Consider the following 21,720-nt stretch of genomic DNA (forward strand, 5'->3'; position numbering starts at 1 on the left):
GAGTCTTTCTCCACCCCCAACCACGAGGTGACCTTAGGCTAGTCAAATTCTCTCTGGGCCCTTTCTCCACCTTTATAGTCTGGTGGTGAAAGTCAGACATTCTTCTCTGCTCTCATCACTTTTCATCCACGCGGCATATAGCCAAGCATGGGCAGCATCTCCAGACTTAGCAAAGCTAAGCTCAGAGGCAGACAGACGGAGCAGCAGCTTGGAGCTGCTTCACGCTGGCTTCAGACTTAGACCCTCAAGCAGCACGCAAATGCAGCAAGCAGAAGTGAGTTTATTGCATTAGAAAAAACACCAAAGAAAACCAGCAAACACCTCCACACTAGACACAATTATTAGCTTGACTTCAAGGGTGGAAAGCAATCTCCAAGGTACAAACTTTATTTCTGGGAGGGGGTGACAGTCTCATCCCCTCTCCTCCTCCCCTGCCCCTTTAGACCTGTGGACCTCAATGGAGGCGTCCCACTGTGATACAATCACACATGCCTCCTGTCTCATTCCGTTTGCCTGTGTGCTCCCGGGTGGAGATAGCTGATCACAATGAGCAGGCTCCTGAGGTTCTGGGATACAGAGAAATGTGAGGATGGGGTTGGGGGGTCCGAGTCTGAGCCTGGGCTTCCAGTTAGTGACGGTGGGACTGGGGTCGGGGAGGGAAGGTTTGCCTTCCTGCAGAGCTGAGAAGGCTTACTGCTCCCTCCTTGTCCTGGACAAGCCCTAAGGCACGGGCTTTGGCACAAATGGCTGTTGAACATGAAGGGCGGCTTTCCGTGAACCGAGGGACTCAAAGCCTCTCGGGGAGATGCTCAGGCTGACTTACTGGTACAGCCCTGGGTCTGAAGGTGACTACTAGAAGGAGAGAAATCAGCTGAGCCGGGATGTGGGGAAAGACAGGAAAGACAAGGAGCTTGTGAGGCCCACCATGCTCTGGCCAGAGCACAGTGCCCTGGGCAGAGGGGTCTGGAGCAGGAGCCTGGAAGAGAGGGCTGGGCAAGGTGAGCTAAAAAAAGGAGAACACCTGGCTAAGAAGCAGAGCTGTGGCCTCCACCAGCATGCTGCCCTCCTAGGAGGAACCCAGCCTGAAACACGTTCTCCACAGCCCAGTTCTGCCAGTTGGTCCACACTGAATAGCAGCCCTGCTAGTTTCTGCTCTGACATATCATTACCACACACACTGGCAAATCAGTGGGTCTTGAGAAGGACTAAAGTGCTCACTGGTTTAGCTTCCAATCTTAAAAGTTCCAAAATGTCACTTGATAGCACAGCTCATCATCCTGAACGTGCCCTGCTCAGGTCACAGGCAAACACTAAGGCAGAGGAACATCTTTTCCTCCAGTTGAGACCTAACAATGCCAGCTGCCATGATAATGGCAGAGATGGGAGATGAGTCCAGAGGTGAGCAGCAGCTCTTGGGAGAGGAAAGGCACCTGCTGCAGGCCAGACCCCAGGAAAGAGAACATAATTCAACTCTGAGAAGTGGCAAGAGCGACCCACAGAGGCCAGGGCTAGGACTCAGGCACCAGGGAGCTCTGAGTTCTCCATATTCATTCTCCCAACTTAACGGAGGCTCACAGGAAGCAAGAGAATCTGAAAGCCTCTCCAGGTTAGAAACTTCCAGATTGTTCCCTGCCTAGAAGCTCCTGGCCAACAGCCCTTTATGAAAATGCCCACTCACGCCCTCCATCTTGCTTCCTTAAAGTCAGAAGGACACCAGAAATAACACTTGCCTTCAAAACACACTTAGGATACTATACAAATCCCTATCAGAAATAACTCTACATTTTCTTGCCACCTTGATTCTGTATTATTATGCTTTCTACATCAGGGATATCTTCCAAGAGCAGGGAATAATTTCCCCTTGGTCCCTAGTTGAATACTGCATATTGGTCTGGGTCGGGTGGGTACAGTGACTGTCAATAACCTACATTATTACTTGCAGACAAAAGGCCTGAGTCTCTGCTGCTCCAGACCTTCATTAACTGTGGCAGGTCAGCTACACGGAGGAAGAGCAGACCGCAGACAGCAAGGGAGGTTCTCCTAGAGCGATGTCAGAGGATTGGCCATCAGTCTAGGTGGAAGGAGGCATGGCTTTATCCGGTTTCCTCTGGACTGGCACTTGCTGTTACTCTCCCCGCATCCTGAGGCTTTTGGTTGCTCCAGTCCGGGCCCCCTGGCCTTGCTGGGGGAGGGGAGGGAAGGTGAGAGAGATCGTGGCTAAAGAGTTCACTTAGGTTGGGTGAGTTTCCCTGAAACTGTCCCCATGTGCACCAATCCTTTGGTTCATTTCATGGTGGCGAGTAACCACTTCCAGGTCACGGATAACATAAAACTCACCTGGGTCCCACAGCATGTGGCAAGTTGGGTGGAGTGTGGGCATTCTCTAGAAAGAGGTCCTGGGCTGGGGCTCCCCCAAACAGTGCCTCTGGCTTAAACAAAGCCCCTCCCTTTCTCCAGTGGGGAGGACGCTTAGGAAGCAGCGTCAAAAGTGAACTCACAGACAAGAGAGCCTTAATAAATTAGTATAATACTATTAGAAGGGATGGCATTTTGTTCTGTGTCTTAGCAGCTGTGTCCTACATGCAGCCTGGTGATTTCCTTCCCTGGGAAATTTAAAAAGCCGTCCCCTGGTTGTTAGCTCTGATGTAAAATTATAAAATAGAAATCTGGTAGGGTTTGTTTTGTTTAAAAAGGAAAAGCCCTGGTGAGGCAGGGCGGTCCCATGCAGTCCGGTTAGCTCTGGCCGTTGGGTCGGCCCACTGGGCTCCCTCCGGGAGGCTGGATCGCAATGGAGTCCAGGAAGGGCCTCAGGGCCTGTCCAAAGGGCCTGCGAAGAGAAGAGACACGGGCGCTGGGGTGGGCTCCCGGACGCAGACCAGCACGGCTGGCCACCACGCTCAGCTCTGCCTGCGTGTGCAGCAGGACTGCCACGCCAGGGAAGAGTTCTCTATTGCCTCATTTCATTTTCTCACTGAGCCCCCCCACATCCTTTTTCCCAGAGGGGATCTCTACACAGTCGCTCTGCATTTTCACTCCTGGGGTTCCCTCCTACCTAGTGGCAGTATGCTACCATCGTACTGCCTTCGCCTCTACATGCTGGTTAGCTGTGGGTTGAACAGGCTGGCCACATACAGGGAACCAGATTTTTCTGTGCTTCCTGCACTTGTATTTTCTCATGGCATAAGAAGATAAAGTTTTAAGTGAGGAAGCTGAGGTGAAAGAAAAAGGAAATGAAAAAGTCAGACGTGAAGATGGCACACAGTTGGATTTGGGGGGACTGGGGTCTTCTGGGGAGTATCGGCAGTATTCAGGGAAAACGACAGGTGCAGGTTGTTAGAAGGTGTCGATGCCACTGCCCAGTGTGCTCTGAGAGCAGCTTAGCTGGAAAAAAGACTGCAGATACTGTAGTCTCAGACACTCTCCAGGACTTCCCAGGTGGTCCAGTGGTTAAGACCCCCTGTTTCCAATGTGGGTTCGATCCCTGGTTGGGGAACTAAGATCCCACATGCTGTGTGGCACAGCCAAAAATAAAAAACAGAGACTTTCCAAGATTACTACAACTTTAAATTGGGTTGCCCGCAAAATATCTCAGTTATTGGCTTTTTTTTTTCCTTCGGTGGCTACTGCCATTTTTGAAAACCATCCCTGAATTCAAAGGAAGTGAAATATTCTAAAGCATAAACAGAGGAAACCAAGAAATAGTAAGCCTAATTCAGACAAGTCCAGGAACTCCACGCATCAAATAATAACAGCGAGAACACTCCAGCTACTCAGGGCCCATAACCTAGATCCTGCCGCGGGGTTTAACACGCCCACTAAGGAGTAGAAAGCAGGGCCAGGGAGGTGGGGCCCTCCTCGCTGGCCAGACACTGACAACAGCCTTGCTTCCCGAGGGGTTCTGACCCAGGTGTGAAGGACAGCTCGCCTTGCTGAGCCTGCTACACCTGTCAGATCTCTGCTGGACAGGTCCTCAGTTCAGAGGAACTGAGTCAGTCAGGAAAGGGGCCTGCTCCTGCAGGGGGCAGAGGCTGCCTGAGTGCAATGGGAGGGAGGGGTGAGGTGGCACTGAGGGTGCGTGTGTCCCCTGAAAGGACGCCGCCTGGGTGACGGCCCACAAAGCTCGGCCCACATCAGGGTGGGAGGGGCTCCAGAGTGCTTCTGAAGAAAACATTTACTGAGGGTTGTCTATGTGCTACGAGGTACGAGGCTGACTGGGAGGCTGTCTTTGAGGATGTCAAAGAGCTGAAGGTGCAAGGGAAGAAAGACTGACAGTTTCCAAACAAGTCCCCTGACTAATTCTCCAACTCACTCTCTGATCGTCCATCTAAACTGCCTTTTAACTGGGCACTTCTGGGGAGTGGCAAGCTTCATGTGCAATGGGAAAGACAGATGCCAGGATTCTGTACAAACACTGGGGCCGGCATCAAGTGGGTTTCTAAATTCTGCAGTTGCACGCAGGCCAGGGTAGAGTTGGTACAGGGTAGAGTAGGAGGGTGAAGGTAACACAGGTGAGCCTCCGAGAGTAGAAAGAATGGTGGCCTTCCATGGTAGAAGCTGCCATCATGACACCCCACCCAGCCTGGCAGGATTCTGCCGAGATTGGGGTGGGGGTTGGGGGGGGGGCGGTGATGGGGAAGGAGGCGGATGTGGGCCAGAGAAGAGACCTTGTTTGTGAGTGGGGATTTCAAAGGCAGAGGCAGAGACAGAGGCCACTTACGTGGATAGAATTTCAGAGGGAAGGTCAGTGATGTAAGAAGGGATCTTCCGCCCGGTTAGGAACTGTGCCACTTCGTTGCTGAAGGTGTTACAGTTGTTCTCAAAGATGTTGTAGGCCTCACTTCTATACATTTTGAGAAAGGTTTGGGACACAGATATAAAAGTCAGTAAGTGTGTACATGAAACTGAAATCAGGCAATGGGATGGTGAGCACAGCTGAATCTAAGGATGGTAAATGCCTCTCCTACACTCCCAAAGCAGAGCATGGTTTGTCACTCTGGGCACTTTAAGGGAAGAATGAAATAAAAACATATAAAACATATGGCTCCTCCATTTCAGGAGAATATTTGCATTCACAAAAGCCGAGCTCCAGGGTTAGAATTTTAACACTTGAAACTGACTCAAGCTTCAGTAAGAGAAAACCTGCTCCAGTGTATTTCATCCCAACCTCTTCACAAACCCTGTTTCTGATTTTCAGGACAAAATACTTGGTTGAGAGCAGCATGTGCTGAACTAGCAGCATCTGCTTTTAATCAGAAGGAATAAATAGCTCTTCCTTCTCTCAAAGTTTCAGCAGTAGGTGTGTTGGATGGAACAGTGGCCTTGGAGGCAGTGCTGAGCTCTTTTTGTGGAAAGTAACTCCTTTTTCATCCTACTTGTTCAGCAAATACTGGGCCAGACCTTGGGTTGAGCGCTCTGGGGGAAATGACCTGGTGGCTGCTGTCTGGGGGCCAATTATCTAGTGGGGGAGACAGATGTGACGACCCACCACCCCTGTTCTCCACTCACCGGAACAGAGACTCCCCCAGGGAGGACAGGTACTCCAGAAAGATTTCTTCTGTGACTTCTGTGCTCCCAACATCAACCACAGAATCTGGGGGCCCAAGCAAAGTCCTTCCCTACAAGAGCCAACCCAAAGAAAGCCAGTAAATCACTCCCTCCGCTGAATTTTTTCCCCTGCCATGGAAGACCACAAATGCTCTGCTCCAACAACTTCTAACTTTCAGAGCACCTGGGGCAGAGGAAGACTTATTTCTTCTTTGTGTCAAGGCTACGACAGCTTAGAGGCTCCTGGAGACTGTCCGTGGCCGTGGGCTGACAGCATGGCTGAGAAGTCGGGTGTCTGGTTTCTGGTGGGGCCCTGGGAAGCTAAGTCTTCTGCAGGTTGGACTCCTGATACTGTCCACTCCTTCAGTGGATAGACGCAGAAATCCAGAATCTGCGGTCTCCCTTTGTTCCCAGCAGGCCTAGTCACGAGGGCCGAGTAGGATGGCCGGAAATGCCTCACACCTGGTGGCCATCTTTCCATGCCCATATTCATCATGAATGCAGCCAGCTTTTCATATGACACACCTGATACCCCCTGTAGCCCTGGGAAAATGTGAAGAACTGTGAGAAAGCTGGCAGATATTTCCAAGATTCAGTTCCTTTTTGATCTGTGAGGCTAATTTAACAAGGTGATAGGGTTCCCCTGGCAAGAGAGTTACTGGCCCCTGAAAGGCCTACCAAAACCCCTCAGCCATGGGTTAACAGACTGCCGCAGCAGATGCAAGGAGAGACTGAGGCCCTGGGGGAACCAGCTGTGAGGAAAGCAACAGGATCAGTGGGGAGGAGAGGGCTAGGAATGGGCTGGGGAGTGAGAGACTGCACTTCAGGGCAGCGCTCCTTGAAAAGATCATAAATTCATGCAATAGCTCTAGCACCCAACTGTGTGCCCGACAAGATTCTAGGGAAAAGCGTGGTGAGCAGATTACTGTAGTCAGAGGTGCAAGAAACCAAAAGGTCACTATTTGACCCACTAATCTTCACTCGTATAACAAATATGTTTTTGAGAACTTACTACATGCCAGGCCTCACGCAAGGCACTGGAGGTATGTGGACCAAACAGATAAGATTCTTGTCCACGTGGAGCTTACAGTCTAGCAGTAAAGGCAAACCAATGTATAATTATGAGCTGTGATAAGGGTCTTGTTGGAAAAAGTACAGAATGCCATTAATATATAAAACAGGGGACCTTCCCAGTCCAAAAGGTCAGAGACGACTTGTCTAAGAAAGTGACAGTGAGCTCACCTGGAGGATGGAGAGAGTTAGCCCAGTGAAGGATCAGGGAGGTAGACTGATGTCAGAGGATAGGTTTAAATGTCCAAGGTGTTCAAGGAATGAGAAGGGGGGGGGGAGGGTGGGGAAAGGCACAACCTGCAAAGAGGCTATCTAGAGAGAGGGGCCAAGACCAGATCGGACGGGCCTCGGAGGCTATGCTGAGCTTTCTGGTTTTCATTCTGCGAGCAGTAGGGAGACTTTTGATTTCAGTAGGGGAATGCCATGGTCAGAATTGGATTTTGAAAAAAACTGCTTTGCCATATGTACAGAGAACCAACTGAGAAGGAAGAGCAGATGCACTGCTGTGGTCCAGGCTAGAAATGAGGGTGACTGGGTTACGGTGAAGACTCTGGAGAAATGAGAAGAGATGAAGAGGGACAGACTGCTTTAAGATACAGTTATAAGGTGGAACTGACTTGGGCTTAATGAAGGATTCGTTATAGGAGGTGGGGGGCAAGTAGAAGGAAGAAATAAAACATGACATCCCATTTATGAGTATCAAAATGAATGTTTTCTTGGTCTTTGCTTGAGTACCTCCTGGGACAACCCTTAGATAGCTCAGACAGAAATTTTCTGGAAAAGGGCATGGGATTTGGAGTCAGAGGTACCTGAGTTTTAGTACTAGTGCTGCAACTGGCTGTGTAACTTTGGGCACCTCACTTTCTCTCTCAGAGCCCTCATCAGCTTCACATTGACTGAGTTCATACCAGGAGAGAGGTAGTGAGCTGGTGATGGTGGCAGAAGAGTGAGATGGTCTCAGCTTATAAGAAGCATACACGGGGCTCCCTGTGGACTCAGCAACGGCCCGTTTCACCATCACATGCCCAATGTGACAGAGGAACCACGAATGCCATGGGAGCAGAGAGGAGGGCAGCTGCCTGGCAGATCTGTGAGGGGTGTTCTTGAACTGAGTCTTGAGGTCATCATGAAGAACTACGCCACAGGGCTACCGACACCAGGCTAGACGCCAGAACTACGGAGGACAGCAAGGGACTATGGGAACCCCCGGGAACCTGGGACAGTGGACAGGATGGGGGCAGACACTCACTGGCGGACAGCTGGAGATACCACCACTGCCGAAGAAGAACTCATCCTTGTGCACAACTATGGAGGTGTGCCTGCAACACAGAGAAGAGGTAGAATGAGCCAGATGGCTTAAAACTGGTCTGAGGAAAAGCAAACACCACAGTGCTGTAAGAGTAATTTCTGCCTCAGGATATGAATTACAAGGTCAACAGCTTTATAATCCTAACCAAACAAAGATAAGATAAACATCATAGATCAGAGTTTCTCAGCATTGGCCCTAATGACACTTGGGGCTGGCTAATCCTTTGTTGTGGGGGCTGGCCTGTTCATTCTACAAGGTTTAGCAGTTTGTGGTCTGTTCACACTAGACAGCACTAGCATTCCTCACGCACTCTGTGGTGATAACCAGTGTCTGCAGACACCGCCAACATTCTCCTGGTGGCAGAAATGTCCCTTGTTGAGAACCATCACTGGATCATGTGAGTGGAGAGTTCTGAGAGTCACCCCAACATTAACAAATCAATACTGAAATAAAGCTAGGCAGACCAAGATGTTTCCAGACTTTTCATATGAGATCAGGTGTGTTCAGGGTGGTATGGCCATCGATTGTTCCCAGACTTTTCAAATTAACAGGAGTAGTTAACCTGGACCATGTTGAGGGAAAGAAAGACCAGATGGTATTCAGTGTGGACCTATTTCAAGTGAAGGTGCTCATATTGCTTCTTGGTTCCGGTCAAACAAAGCAATGGTCATCTGGTCAACCAAAATGTCAGGAGGCTCTAGGATCCAGTCAGAACTCTGACCTACAGTTTCCTCAGAAATGGAACAGAGCCCAGCCATCATCCAGTGTCTGACAGGGATGAGTCTGAGAGACCAACAAAGTTGTGTTTTAAGACCAACGTGGGGTCCTCATGACTCCTATAGTTAGAAAACTTGGGTCAGGGGTGGGCATATATCATTTTGCCTTTCCTTAGGACAGGGTTTTTTATCCTCTGTCTGGTGAAATATCTGCACCACTGATATTTTTAGCTGGATAATTCTTTGTTGTGGAGGGGTGTCCTGTGCATTGCAGGATGTTTACAGCAGCAACCCTGGCCTCCGCCCATCCACCTTAAATGTCTCAAGACACTGGCACCTTCTGGCTGGGAACCACTGTATTAGAACATGAAGATTTGTGGCTTAAGAGAGCTAACTTTCAAACTGGAAGCCACAGACTGGAACCTGAAATGCATGGATGCTGTTTGGTTTCATAAACTAGCCAACGTAAGGAGTCCTACCCAACTTACCAGATGCCTTCCAGTTGTTTCCCTGTGGAGAAAAAAAAAAGAGAGATTTAGCCCCTTGGGACTAGATTAACTTGGGACTTTTGCCTCCCAGCCAGAGCAAATTCAGATCATCAGAGGAACCCATTATAAACCTCTTGGGGGACCTCTGATAAGGTCCTTAGGTCATGACATGATATGTAGTGTTAAATAAGTTGAAAAATAATCAGAATCCTTAAGCAGAATTCAAGAAGAAACACTGGTATTGATATACCTTTTTTTTTTTTTTTTTAACTTATTTGTGCCAAGTCTTAGTTGCAGCATGTGGGATCTAGTTCCCTGACCAGGGATAGAATTCGGGGCTGCTGCATTGGGAGTGCTGAGTCTTAGCCACTGACCACCAGGGAAGTCCCGATGTATGTCTGCTTTTCTTTCCCCTTTAGGGTCAGTTCAACTCTATCTTTTTAATTTCTGTCTCACCTACAGAGATAAAGTAAAACAAGAGTATAGAAAAGCTATTATCCACTTATTCATTGAGCATATGTGAGGTGAAATCCTCTAGAAAATAAGAATGAACTCTGAATATGCCATCCATTTGACCAGTCAATGCACATGTATTCTGTACCTCTATACCTCTATATGCCAGAAGTGATGAGAGATACAGAAATGCAAATATGAAATGCAAGTCCTGCCTTTAAGGAGCCCAAAGTCAAATGGAAAGAGAGACATATGTAACTAACTAACACACAATGCTGATAGGCTCCATAATAGAAGTAAACGTAATAAAGGTAGAAAATTACCTTCAGGGCTGCAGTTCAACCAGTGAACAAACAGGGAGAGGGGTGGACATTTCTGCCACAGGGAACAGCATATGCAGACACAGGGATGAGAAAGACTAAGGTCTTGCAGGGTACAGCAGAGGGTGCAGTGATGGCGGGAAGAGGACAAGCGGCAGGCAAGGGTGCGAGAGAGAGAGAGCAAACCTGCACTGAAGGCTGCCCCATGCTGCAGGGCATGGAAGGTTGTTAGGCAGCACAGTGCTCGACCAGATCCATGTTTTCAAATAATAACTACATCTTCTAAGAGAGAACTGTAGGAACAGAAGATGTACTGGAGGAAAGATGGCAGAGAGAGAATAGACTGAGGAGGTCTTTGCAGTAAGCCACGGGAGATGCAGGAGTGCCAAGAATAAAGAGGAAGGGCAGTGAAGGACATGAGAACATTATCAAACATCACTCATCCACCTTTGGTTATCATTTCAGGGTAACTGTTTACTGAGTGCTAAGTAAAGAGTGCTTATTGTTGCTTTCAATGCTTCGGTGTTTGCCCTGTGACTTTCTAAAGGACGAAACTCTAGGCCCTGTACAGAAGGGGAGCTGATATGATTACACTTTTCCCTTTGCATAAGCTGCACTATTTTGCCCCTTCAAGCAAACTTAAAACAGATAACCTTAGCCTAATTTTCTTTTTTTGGAAGAGACAAAAGAAACCATGGCTACTCCATGACAACCTATTGATGACTCAGCATAGTGTCATTAAAAGCAGTTAAGAATATGGCATAGGACCTTCCTGGCAGTCCAGTGGTTAAGACTTTGCCTTCTAATGCAGGAGGTGTGGGTTCAATCCCTGGTCAGGGAGCTAGGATCCCACAAAAACATAATGCGAAAATTCCCATAATGGGATAACCCACAAAAAAAAAATGGGAACAATATTGTAACAAATTAAAGACTTTAAAAATAGTCCACATTAAAAAAAAAAAAAAGAATATGGCATAAGTTCAGATCTGAACTATTCCCTTTGCTAGAGGTGGATCTTGGGCAAGTTTACTCAACCTGAGCTGCAGTTTCATCAATACAAATTTGTATTCAGTAATCAGTAATAATTATCTGATTTGTAATGATTATCAAATTTGTAATCAGTAATGATTATATGTGTAAAGCATCACAGTGTGTGGTACACACAATTCTGATTAATGGAGATACTGGATATAATAGTCTCCTTGAGGAAAAGGGTAAAAAATTTTAAAAAGATCAAAGAAATTCCACTTCAGGGTTGATAGGTAAGATCTAAGAACAGATTTCAGTGTCCATCAGATTAGTCTGAAATTCTGTATTACATGTAATCATTTCACCCTTTGTTGTTAGTGCTGTGAGGCTAAATGAAATAACAAAGGAAAATAAAATGTAGCAGAGTTCTTCTGACTTTAGAGACCAGTCTGCTTTCCACTAGGAGACCGGCTGCTTTGACCACAAGGTCACAAATGGGACAGAGGGATTCTGGCCCAGGGTTTTGGGGACTGTGGGGCAGGCTCTGCCTTGATCCAAACTGAGCTGAAATTCCACAGAGGTGGATCAGAAACAAAAATGGATGCCAAAAGGAAGTGATAACCCATTTAGGACAGGCACTGAGCTGGATTCTTCATCTCTTCCAGCCAACTCTAGGAGACTCTAAAAGACCACACTCTTCCTTTTACAATGTGTAAAGTGGAGGGACTAACGTTGCCTTTTAAATTGAGTTGGTGTGCTTTTCTGGACTGACACGTAAAAAACAGCTTGATGTCTAAATGGCAGCAACCTGATGTTTATTTCCTTGAAGACATGCAATGATGCATGACACTGGACAGATAAGGGATCCTGCTTTCTCCTGGGTGATCCTGCTCTCATCTACTTTGGGAAGAACATTATGCTTATAAGACAGGAAGTACAGTGTAGTGAAGAAGAACACAGGTTCTGAGAATTCCCTGGCGGTCTGATGGTTAGGACTCTGCGCTTTTACTGCCCAGGGCCTGAGTTTGGTCCCTGGTTGGGGAACTAGGATCCTGCAAGCTGAATAGTAAGGCTAAAATTTTTTAAAAAGAAGAAGAAAAAAAGAGAACACAGATTCTAGTGTGGACAGGGCAGGTCTGAATCTTATCAGTTCAGTCAGTGAATCAATGTTTATTAAGTGACTATTATATTTCAGGTCATGTTCTTGGCATTAAGGATATGTCAGAATGCAAAGGAGACGAAAAGAAAAGGAAAAAAAAATTCCTTCAATGCATTCACAGAGTGGGGAGATAGGACAGTCAATAAATAATACTAATAAGCACAATAAATCACAGTAGGTTAACAATGATGATGATGTGGTCGCTCAGTCATGTCCGACTCTTTGCGACCCCATGGCCTGTAGCCTACCACGCTCCTCTGTCCATGGGATTTTCCAGGCAAGAGTACTGGAGTGGGTTGCCATTTCCTTCTCCAGAGGCTCTTCCCAACCCAGGGATTGAACCTGGGTCTCACACATTATAGACAGACGCTTTACCATCCGAGCCAGCAGGGAAGTTAACAATCATGAGTGATAAAAATAAGAGCAGGGTAAGGGAGACTGGGCATTTCAGGGACGTCCAGGATGGGCCTATTTGAGAAGGTGACATTTGAGCAAAGGCCCGAAGGAAGCAAGGGAGGAAGCCACGCAGAGGCAGGACAAGCTAGGTGTATCTGAGCGACCTTCAGGAGGCCACTGTGGCTAGAGTGGGTGAGTGAGGACAAAAGTAGGAGGTGAGCAGAAGTAATGGAGAAGCAGGTCACGTAGATCAACTTGGAGAAGTTGAGAACTTAGTTCTAAGCCTGAGTTGTCCAGCATGGTAGTCACTGACCAAAAGTGGCTTTTAAAATCAAAAGAACAAATTCAGTACCGCGTTTCAGACACTCTCAACAGCCATGTGTGACTAGCAGTTAGCCATGGGACAGTGCAGATCTAGAATCTTTCCATCACTGCAGGAAGTTCTATTGGTTGGCACTGTGGGAACCTTGGTTTTCAATTCTGTTAGGGAACAAAAGGCATAGTAATAGTGTCCACCTCATAACACTTCCAAGGTTAAAAGAGATGACACATGAAAGAGCCCAGCACAGTGCCTGGCACATAATATGTGCCCCACAAAAAGAATACCTCTTATTTCTTTTAGGCTTTACAGTTTGCAAGTTTTATGGCTGCTCTCACAGCGCCTTGGCATAAAAACTACCTACTCACAGGTCTTTTCCTCCCGTTAGACTATAATGGTCTCAAGGATAAGGGCCACTGCTTATGCATCGTGTGATTCTCGGGCTGAGCAAAGAGCCTGGACCAGAGACGTTACATGCACAGCTGTGGTGGCTGACACACGGCGCTAATGAGGCCAGAGTTCTTAACCTCAATCTTGGCTGCCCTGGCTTGTTATGCAAACGACTTCGCAATCCTGGCATATTGCACCCTGCTTCTGCCTTCTCAGATGCCCACGCTCAATGACCCAGGAGGACAGGTGTCAGGTGCAGATGCACTGGTTTAAACTCAGTCCTACTAAAATAATGGGTTTTTGGAGTGAGGCCTCAGAGACCTTCCTGCCACTTATTTTTACACCTGAAAAACAATGCAAAGTTGTGGGATACAAGTCCTACTTCATTCTCCTTGATATTCTCTGTACTGATCATTGAACTTATCCGTAAGCTGGATATTATGCATGCATGCGTGCGTGCCAAGTTGCTTCAGTCGTGTCTGACTCTTTATGATCCTATGGACTATAGCGTGCCAGGCTCCTCTGTCCATGGGCTTCTCCAGGCTAGAATACTGGGATGGGACTGCCATGCCCTCTTCCAGGTGATCTTTCCAACTGAGGGATCGAACTCACATCTCTTGCGGCTGCTGCATTGCAGGCAGATTCTGTGCTGTTGAGGCACCAGAGAAGCCCCAACCAGGACATTATACTTCCTCTTTATTCAACCACATCAAGGTATGCTTAAGATCTCATCCACCCATAGAATGGTGATAGAAATTATAGAAAAAAAAGATTCTTATTTATCCTTCTGTCATTAATCAATCCATCTACCAAACACTTAGAACCAACAACTTAAAATGGATTGAGTGGATTCAAATCCTTTCTTAAACTGCTTCATAGTTATCCTTATTCTCACATCTTTACATAGTAGAGTGGGACAAGTATTTATTAACATCATTTCAAACAGGTAAATAAAAATGCATGATTTGTCCAGTGTAAAGAGAAAAAAAAAAAAAGGGGGATATGACCATGCACTTTTTAGAGCAGTTCAGGTAGAAATGTGACGTTAGCTGCCCTGTGGCCCGCTCTCATGAAGACAAGAACCAGGGTCATGGCCTCCTCTGGGGGTGACCAGCATTGTTAAGTGGGACTGAAGTGATTTTTAAATTTTTTCGTTCAGACTGAGACACAGTAGGTGAGTAAGTGGTGAGGGCTGGAGACTGAATCAGGGCACAAGGCCATTGGGAGACGTGAATGAGGCTCACTGGCTATAGGCACACTACAGAAAAGCAGACTCTTTTCCCACTAGGACTTCTCAGCAAGTTGCAGAGTGTGTGGGTCAGATGGCTGTATGTCTCTAAGCTTGCTGGCACACCTACTGCATTGATTTGGAAGCCGGTGAGGTATGCACATGAAAACAAATGGAAGCTGTGGATATTAGCCCTGTTTTCCATCATAAACAACAAAGAATGTAGATTGAGGTCCTGATTATAAGAGTAAAGTCAGTATATAAAAGCCAAGGAGAAAATACTCCATCTACCTCCCTTGCCGATTGAGGTAGTGGAGTTTGTGTGTACAGACATACAAGTTGGCAATGGGACGTGCTCACCTTGTATACTGGTGGTGTTAAATAAATGTCTACTAATAAGCATAAAGTGGGTGCCAGGGATGGGACTCCAGGGGCAGGCGGCATTAACTCATGGGTATAAATTGAAAGTAGCCCAGGCTCACCTCAGGCTTCTCCTGTAGCTCAGTCAGTGGAGTCTGACTGCAATGCAGGAGACCTGGGTTCAACCCCTGGGTCGGGAAGATCCTCTGGAGAAGGAAATGGCAACCCACTCCTGTATTCTTGCCTGCAGAATCCCAGAGACAGAGGAGCCTGGCAGGCTCCAGTCTATGGGGTCGCAAGAGTCGGACATGACTGAGCAATTGAGCACACTAGCTCACCTCCTAGGTGTCTCCCCACAGGGACAAAGCACTCTTAACTGGCAATGTTTTAATCTGATTTTCCAGATTACCAGCAATGTGAAGGGGTTAGCTAAAAAAAAAAAAAAAAAAAAATCAGCTTATTCTCTAGATGGTGGTTTAGTCGCTAAGTTATGTCTGACTCTTGTGACCCCATGGACTGTAGCCTGCCAGGCGCCTATGTTCATAGGATTCTCCAGGCAAAAATACTGGAGTGGGTTACCATTTCCTTCTCCAGGGGATCTCCCCGACCCAGGAATCGAACCCTGGTCTCTTGCATTGCAGGTAGATTCTTTACTGACTGAGCTATGAGGGGTTCTCTGGTGGTTCAGCTGGTAAAGAATATGCCTGCAATGTGGGAGACCTGAGTTCAATTCCTGGGTTGGGAAGATTCCCCTGAAAAAGGAAATGGCAAACTACTCCACTATTCTGGCCAGGAGATTTCCATGGACTGTATAGTCTATGGGGTTGCAAAGAGTCGGACATGATTGAGTGACTTTCACTATTCTCTAGAATCACTAGGTGAATGTTGAATCTATGTGGGAAAAGGTAAAAAGAAACATTTGTGTATCATAAGTGGACCTCTGTACCTATTTTGTTTAAAAAAAAAAAGAAAGCTTATTAGCAGGGGGCTTGCCCCTCCTTAAGGCAGGGAAAGGTCATCACAAAATCAAAATGCAAAACACTGTTAAAAACTGAGAGGTATTTTAATCCTCAAAAAAGGATAGATTTAAAACTACTTAATACTTTAGCTCTAGGAGCCAGTACAGGATTCTTTCTCAGGATAAAAATAACTAATTTGTGAGTTCTTTTTTTTTCAGTACTGAGTGGGTTCCCTCTTAATCACTGCTTGGTGTTATCAGTCAGGCCTTGTAGCAATGCTTTGAGATAGGTCTGCAACATCCTGTCACTTACTCAGTTTGTATGATATTTACTGAATTCCAGGGCTTCTCAGGTGGTGCTAGTGATAAAGAATCTGCCTGCCAATGCAGAAGACAAGAGGGTTCGATCCCTAGGTGGGGAAGATCCCCTGGAGAAGGAAATGGCAACCCACTCCAGTATTCGTGCCTGGGAAATCCCATGAACAGAAGAGCCTGGAGGGCTACAGTCCATGGGGTCACAACGAGTTGGACACGACTAAAGCAACTTAGCACACATGCACAATCAAGAATTCTTGTCCCCAGTGGAGCTTCTAGTTCAGGTGAGGCTCAGATGAGAAAACATGCAATTATATGATAGAATAAATACTATTAAAGGAGATTACAGGATGTTATCCGTACTTTATAGAGACACATGACCAAGATTCGAGGGGCAGGGGGACAGGGAAGGCTTCCTGGAGGAAGTATCACTTCAGTTGAGACCTTAAAGATAAGCAGAAGTTATCCAGGCTAAGAGATGGGGGGAGAAAGTATCCCTGGCAGAGGGCACAGCCTTTGAAAAGCCTTGAGGTGAAAAAGAAATGAACAGTTCAGTCCTGTTAGGATGTACAACCATCTTTGCAGACCTTGGGGTTCTGTTAAGACAATTAAGCCATAATGCCTTGAGGATCTACTGGGAGAAATAGTTACTCAGATCATTTTCCCCAGGGCTTAGTTCTGTAGAACCCAGCTGAGAAAGTCTTAAGTAGAGACTGTTCAGGATGTGGGGACAGGTGAGGGTGGAGAGAAAAGCAGAAGGATCATAAAGGGCCTGGTAAGTCACATTTGTTTTTTCATTTTGCAATTAAGAAACAGCAGTTATTACTAAATTAACTCATTGGATGGATATAAAACAACACACATGATGAAGAATAAAAATCTAAAACAAAGCACAATAGATGGCATTAAAACATTAAATAAATCCCCTCAGATTTAAATACATTCTGTCTAATCTTAAAGCCTGAGCTTGTCTCAATCATTCCTATAATCAATATTCACTGACCACTAGCTCTGAATGACCACCAGGGAATACACTGGGGAGACAGAGTCCCCGCCTCTCAGGAGCTCAAGGTTCCCGCTGGAGTCTTTCTGACACATCCAACCCACACTGCCTGTCCCATCTTTCAAGGCCTAAAATAATCGTTTCACCACTCACTTCTTTTTGGCATCTACTCATAATCTCTTTGGAGCTGTTATCTAATGTGGCATATGTACAGCATTATTTTTAACTAAATAAACTACTCAAGGACAGAGTCTATGTGTTTTATTTTGTTTCTATTTGTACTATAGAATTAAGAAACTGAACAGTGTAAAATCTCAAATATTCATTAGATTGCATTCTGCCAAGAATATATATTTATACATATTCTATATGCCTAAGTTTTTAAATCTGAGAACACTTTTGAGACAGGATTGTAAAGAGAAAATAAATGTGATCTTGGAACATGTACATGTACACAAAACTTCGGATCGGAAAACAATCAACAAATACAAAATATCCCTTAGTACAATTAAATAAATACATAAACCTCCACATTTATTTTTACATACTTTAGCACAGAAAGGGGTCAAGGAATTTAAAGAGCAGCCAAAATTATTAAAAGGACAAACTGAAGGACAATCATAATAGCTAATTATCTTAGGCAAATAGTGACCATGAAAAAAAAAGTACAATCAGGCCATCTGCTCAATTAGAAAGGTAAAGATATTTCTGGGATCATGTTCATGGTGAGTGAGAGACTGTGGAACAGGAACAGCTTCATGAAAAGCAATTCTAGAAGACTGTAAAGGGGACAGGGTAAAACTGGAGTTCACACTGTTTCAGGGGAGAACGGAATTACACTGGGCTTTGGAGAAGGAAATGGCAACCCACTCCAGTGTTCTTGCCTGTTGAATCCCATGGACGGAGGAGCCTAGTAGGCTACAGTCCACAGGGTCGCAAAGAGTCGGACACGACTGAGCGACTTCACCTTCACCTTATCTGGTCTAGTCATGACTAATAGACTACATGGGGTCTTATAATGAGGAACTGTCACAAAAGTACAACTAAAGAGCCAGGCCACCCCACGTTAAAAAAACAAGATTAAGAGGGCACTACTGATGAGGTCACATTAGTTCGGGACAATGAAGGCCAGGAGGCATGGTCATAAATCTGTGATTATGATTGGCACACACATTGAACTCAGCTGATTTGAAACACCTGGCCAAAAATGCCTTTACATCAATTATAAAGGAACAGATTACACAAGAGAGGTGGTGTAGCAAAATAACTGAGAACATGAGCTCTGGACGTCAAGACTGCCTGTATTCACAACCCAGCTCTGCTACTTACCAGGTGTGACCTGGGGGCAAATTTCTTAATGCCCTTTATCTCAGGAATCTCCACTAAAAAATGGAGGTAATAACAGGACCTATCTCACAAAATTGTGGCGAAGAATGTAACACGTGAAAATACTCAGGAAACAGAAGGGTCTGGCACATGGCAAGCGGTCAGTAAGTTCTAGCTATAAATATGCTTCTAGAATTCATAAAAGAATTAGGAAAAAAACTGATTTTTTTAAACATTCAAATATATTAATATTTAGGAATGGGAAATCAATGGATGGATACTCACAGAATTGGGACACACTCAACTTTAAGGTTAGTGATGTTTGGATGGGATGAACCAGTAAGGCAATGCCCATTTTCCATGTTTTTAACTCAAGAGAGTAACGATTATCAGCTCTGATAACCTTTTTTTTTTTCATTACTTTTACAAAAGGCAGAGAAGCAATATGAGAAAAGGGGATAGAGAAGACAGAATTAGATTTGCAGGCAAGGTGGTATTCTCAGAAATACCACTGCAATCAAAGGTGCCCAAATGATGAAGTTCCAATTTGGCTGAGGTCTTCTAGGATTTCACATCTATTAAAGATTTCAGATGGGATGGGAAGGAGTCCCAGTATTCCACCTTCAGTTAAGGCACTTTCTTCTTCACCCACTGACCTACACAAAGGTCTTCTTCCAGTGCCAGGCCAGGCTCTTCTTGCCTAAGGGCCTTAGCAGGTTAATTCCCCTTCTGCCTGGAACCCTGTAACTACCTCACCACCCACCTTGTGACTACTTCTTCATCCTTAAATCTCCAACTTCCACTACTCCTGATTCTCTTATTTAAAATAGGTCTCTCAAAAAAAAAATAAAAAAAATAAAAAAATAAAATAGGTCTCTCTTCGTATTTTTTGTCTCAGCACCTAGTTGGCTTCCTGCGCAGCCGAGTACCTTTCACAATTTGTAGTTATTTCATACGCTTATTTATTTTTACTATCTTCCCCACTAAATAGCTCCACAATGGTAGAGAACATCTTTATTCATCACATCATCTTCACTTAATCTTAACATTGACTAGCATAAAGTAGGCACTCAATAATATGTTGAATGAATTATGAACCAATGGCCCTAAGGCCCCTTTCAGCTAAAATCAATAACTATTAGATAATATAACAAAAAATATCCAGTGTAAAGGTGGAGGCTTTTATTGATGGGCCTAGGAAGTATCGAAGTGACACCTCACTATGATCAAGCTAACTAAATGGCTCCATTCCAAGAGGTTTAGTCACAACTTGACTGATGTAATATACTAGTGACTATCACCCTCCTCAAACAGTGACTCTGTAAGTTTTGCTTTCAGATTTGCCTTACTCATTTTAACAACTGGAGAACTAGGCCCTAACTTCTAAACATGGAGTGGCTATGTAAGAATTGTCTGAGGAGTTTACTAAAAAGACAGGTTTCTGGACCAAAACTCCAAAGATTCTTATTTAGTACTTGTGTAATACAGCTCTAGAATCCATATGTTTAAAACTTTGTGGGAATTCCCTGGCAGTCCAGTAGTTAGGGCTCTGTGCTTTCACTGCGGAGGAAGAGGGGTTCAATCCCTGGTTGCCGAACTAAGATCCCGCAAATCAATGTGGCCAAAAACAATGCTTATTTTGCAATATGTGTATAGTACACAATTCAAAAGATACAAAAAAGTTTACAGCAAAATCTCCCTTTCATTCCTGTCTCCCAGCCTCAAGTAGTCCTTTTCATAAGCTAACACTGTTACAAATTTTCTTATGTATTCCTCCAGATAACTATTTGCCTAAACAACATGTATCCTTTGCTTCAAACACCCAATTGCATATAGAAAGAACTATTTCAGTTTCATTTTTTCTATTACCATTTAGCAACATATGCTGGAAAGGAAGGTATCTGTATTTTTAACAAGCACCCTAGGTGATTTCTGATAGAAAGCCAAACAGGAATCACTCATTGGCCCAGAGTTAAGTGATTAAGTTCACTCCACTAAGACATGTTAGAAACTTCAAGGACACACAAACTCAAAGGTAGCCTTGCTTACTCGACCTCTCTCCTCTTGTCTCATGGACACGAACTAAAACATTCGCTAATGTCTCCACAGAAGTCAGGAAAAACTAGCCATTCAAATGGATGCTCCCAAACTGTTCAGTTTTCAATTCCCATAATCCTTTCCTGCCCAACAGCACCTGAAATCACAAACCGGACTATTTCTAGGTTACACAAGACATTTTGGTATTTGGGTTATAAAAGAGGATTGGTTTCCGCTAAACTGGGACTGGTTTTGTCTCCTGGTAGTTAAGTAGTTTAATGGAGCACAACCGAAAATACTTCCTTCACTAATCATTACTGACCCAACAGCATCCAAACCTCCAATTGCTTTCTCACCATGTGGGCAAAAGCAATTAACTTAGAAACTGTCGAGAAGACCGCATGAAGTCAAGCCGAACTCGGTGAATTCTCGAGTTCAGAAGCCGGGAGACCCCGACTTTATTCTGTTTGGGGTCGATTAGCGGGGCCCCTGTACAACAGCTCTAGCCTTCTCTCCCCACCTACCCCAGAGACTGCAGGAAGAGTTTCCCTTTGGCGCGGAGCGAAGGCTCTCCTCCGCAGTGTCCCTTTCACCACGCGGGGCACTGCGCGGAAAGACACCTCGCCTCCCTCCGAGGGAGGAGGAGTGTTAAGGGGGCTCCACGAGCGACTCAGGACACCCACCGGGACCCAGAGCCGGCTTCCCCCTCCTCCCAGCTGGAGGGACTCTGAAGGGCTTGGGGAGGGCGTGACTCCTCCTTCCCCTCTCCCGGGATTCAAACGTGATGACTGCAAAGTGGGGCTTAGAGGGACCCCTCCTCAGACGCACACCTTCTCTTCTCGGGCGTTTCTCCATCCTCTGGGCCTTCCCTTGAGTCGTGACCCAGGCCTGCCCCCCTCGGCCGGCCGTCCCGGAGCCCTCTTGCCCGGTTCCCGCCCGCTCCCCACAGCCCCCCTCACCCAACATGATGGGGCTGAGCCGCCGGGCCAGGCCCTTGGACAGGTCGTACACGTAGAGCTTCACCGGATAGAGATTCGGCGGCTCCATCGGGACCCGTGGCGGCGGCGGCCACGAAGTCCCTCAGGCACCCGGCAGCGGCTTGGACCTTCCCGTACCCGACGGGGCAGGGGAGTGGAGGGAACGGGAGACTGAGCCCCGGCCCGGCCTGAGGGGCGGGGAGAGGCCGCCCTGGGCTGCTCGCGCCCCGGCACCCGCCACCAGCAACGACTACTGTGAGGTGACAGAGCGGGGACGGGCACGATCCGTGCGAAAGACAGCGCGGGGGCGGGGACGCACTTTCGCGCATGTGCGTAGTGTCCTGACGGACGGCGAAAGGCGGGGTTTGGCGGGCGGGGGCGG

At 46.3% G+C, this 21,720-nt stretch overlaps 1 protein-coding gene across 2 annotated transcripts; it reads right to left on the reverse strand.

The window, feature by feature from the left end:
* Positions 1 to 260: 260 nt before the first annotated feature.
* Positions 261 to 21,657, reverse strand: DESI1 (desumoylating isopeptidase 1). 2 transcript variants are annotated; one of them, XR_002310597.2, is made up of 7 exons: positions 21,321 to 21,657; positions 9,129 to 9,150; positions 7,865 to 7,934; positions 5,506 to 5,615; positions 4,718 to 4,840; positions 2,338 to 2,827; positions 261 to 2,182 (listed from the first exon to the last, which is right to left on the reverse strand). XR_002310597.2 is itself a non-coding variant. In XM_020876941.2 (6 exons), the coding sequence occupies exons 1-6, from the start codon at positions 21,406 to 21,408 to the stop codon at positions 2,734 to 2,736; spliced, it is 507 nt and encodes a 168-aa protein (XP_020732600.1). In that variant the 5' UTR covers positions 21,409 to 21,657; the 3' UTR covers positions 261 to 2,733. The 2 variants fall into 2 exon arrangements, 1 of the variants encoding a protein (XP_020732600.1); XM_020876941.2 differs by having other exon boundaries at positions 261 to 2,827.
* Positions 21,658 to 21,720: the final 63 nt, after the last annotated feature.

The sequence above is a fragment of the Odocoileus virginianus genome, chromosome 23 (assembly GCF_023699985.2).
Source record: "Odocoileus virginianus isolate 20LAN1187 ecotype Illinois chromosome 23, Ovbor_1.2, whole genome shotgun sequence".
Classification (NCBI taxonomy): Eukaryota; Metazoa; Chordata; class Mammalia; order Artiodactyla; family Cervidae; genus Odocoileus; species Odocoileus virginianus.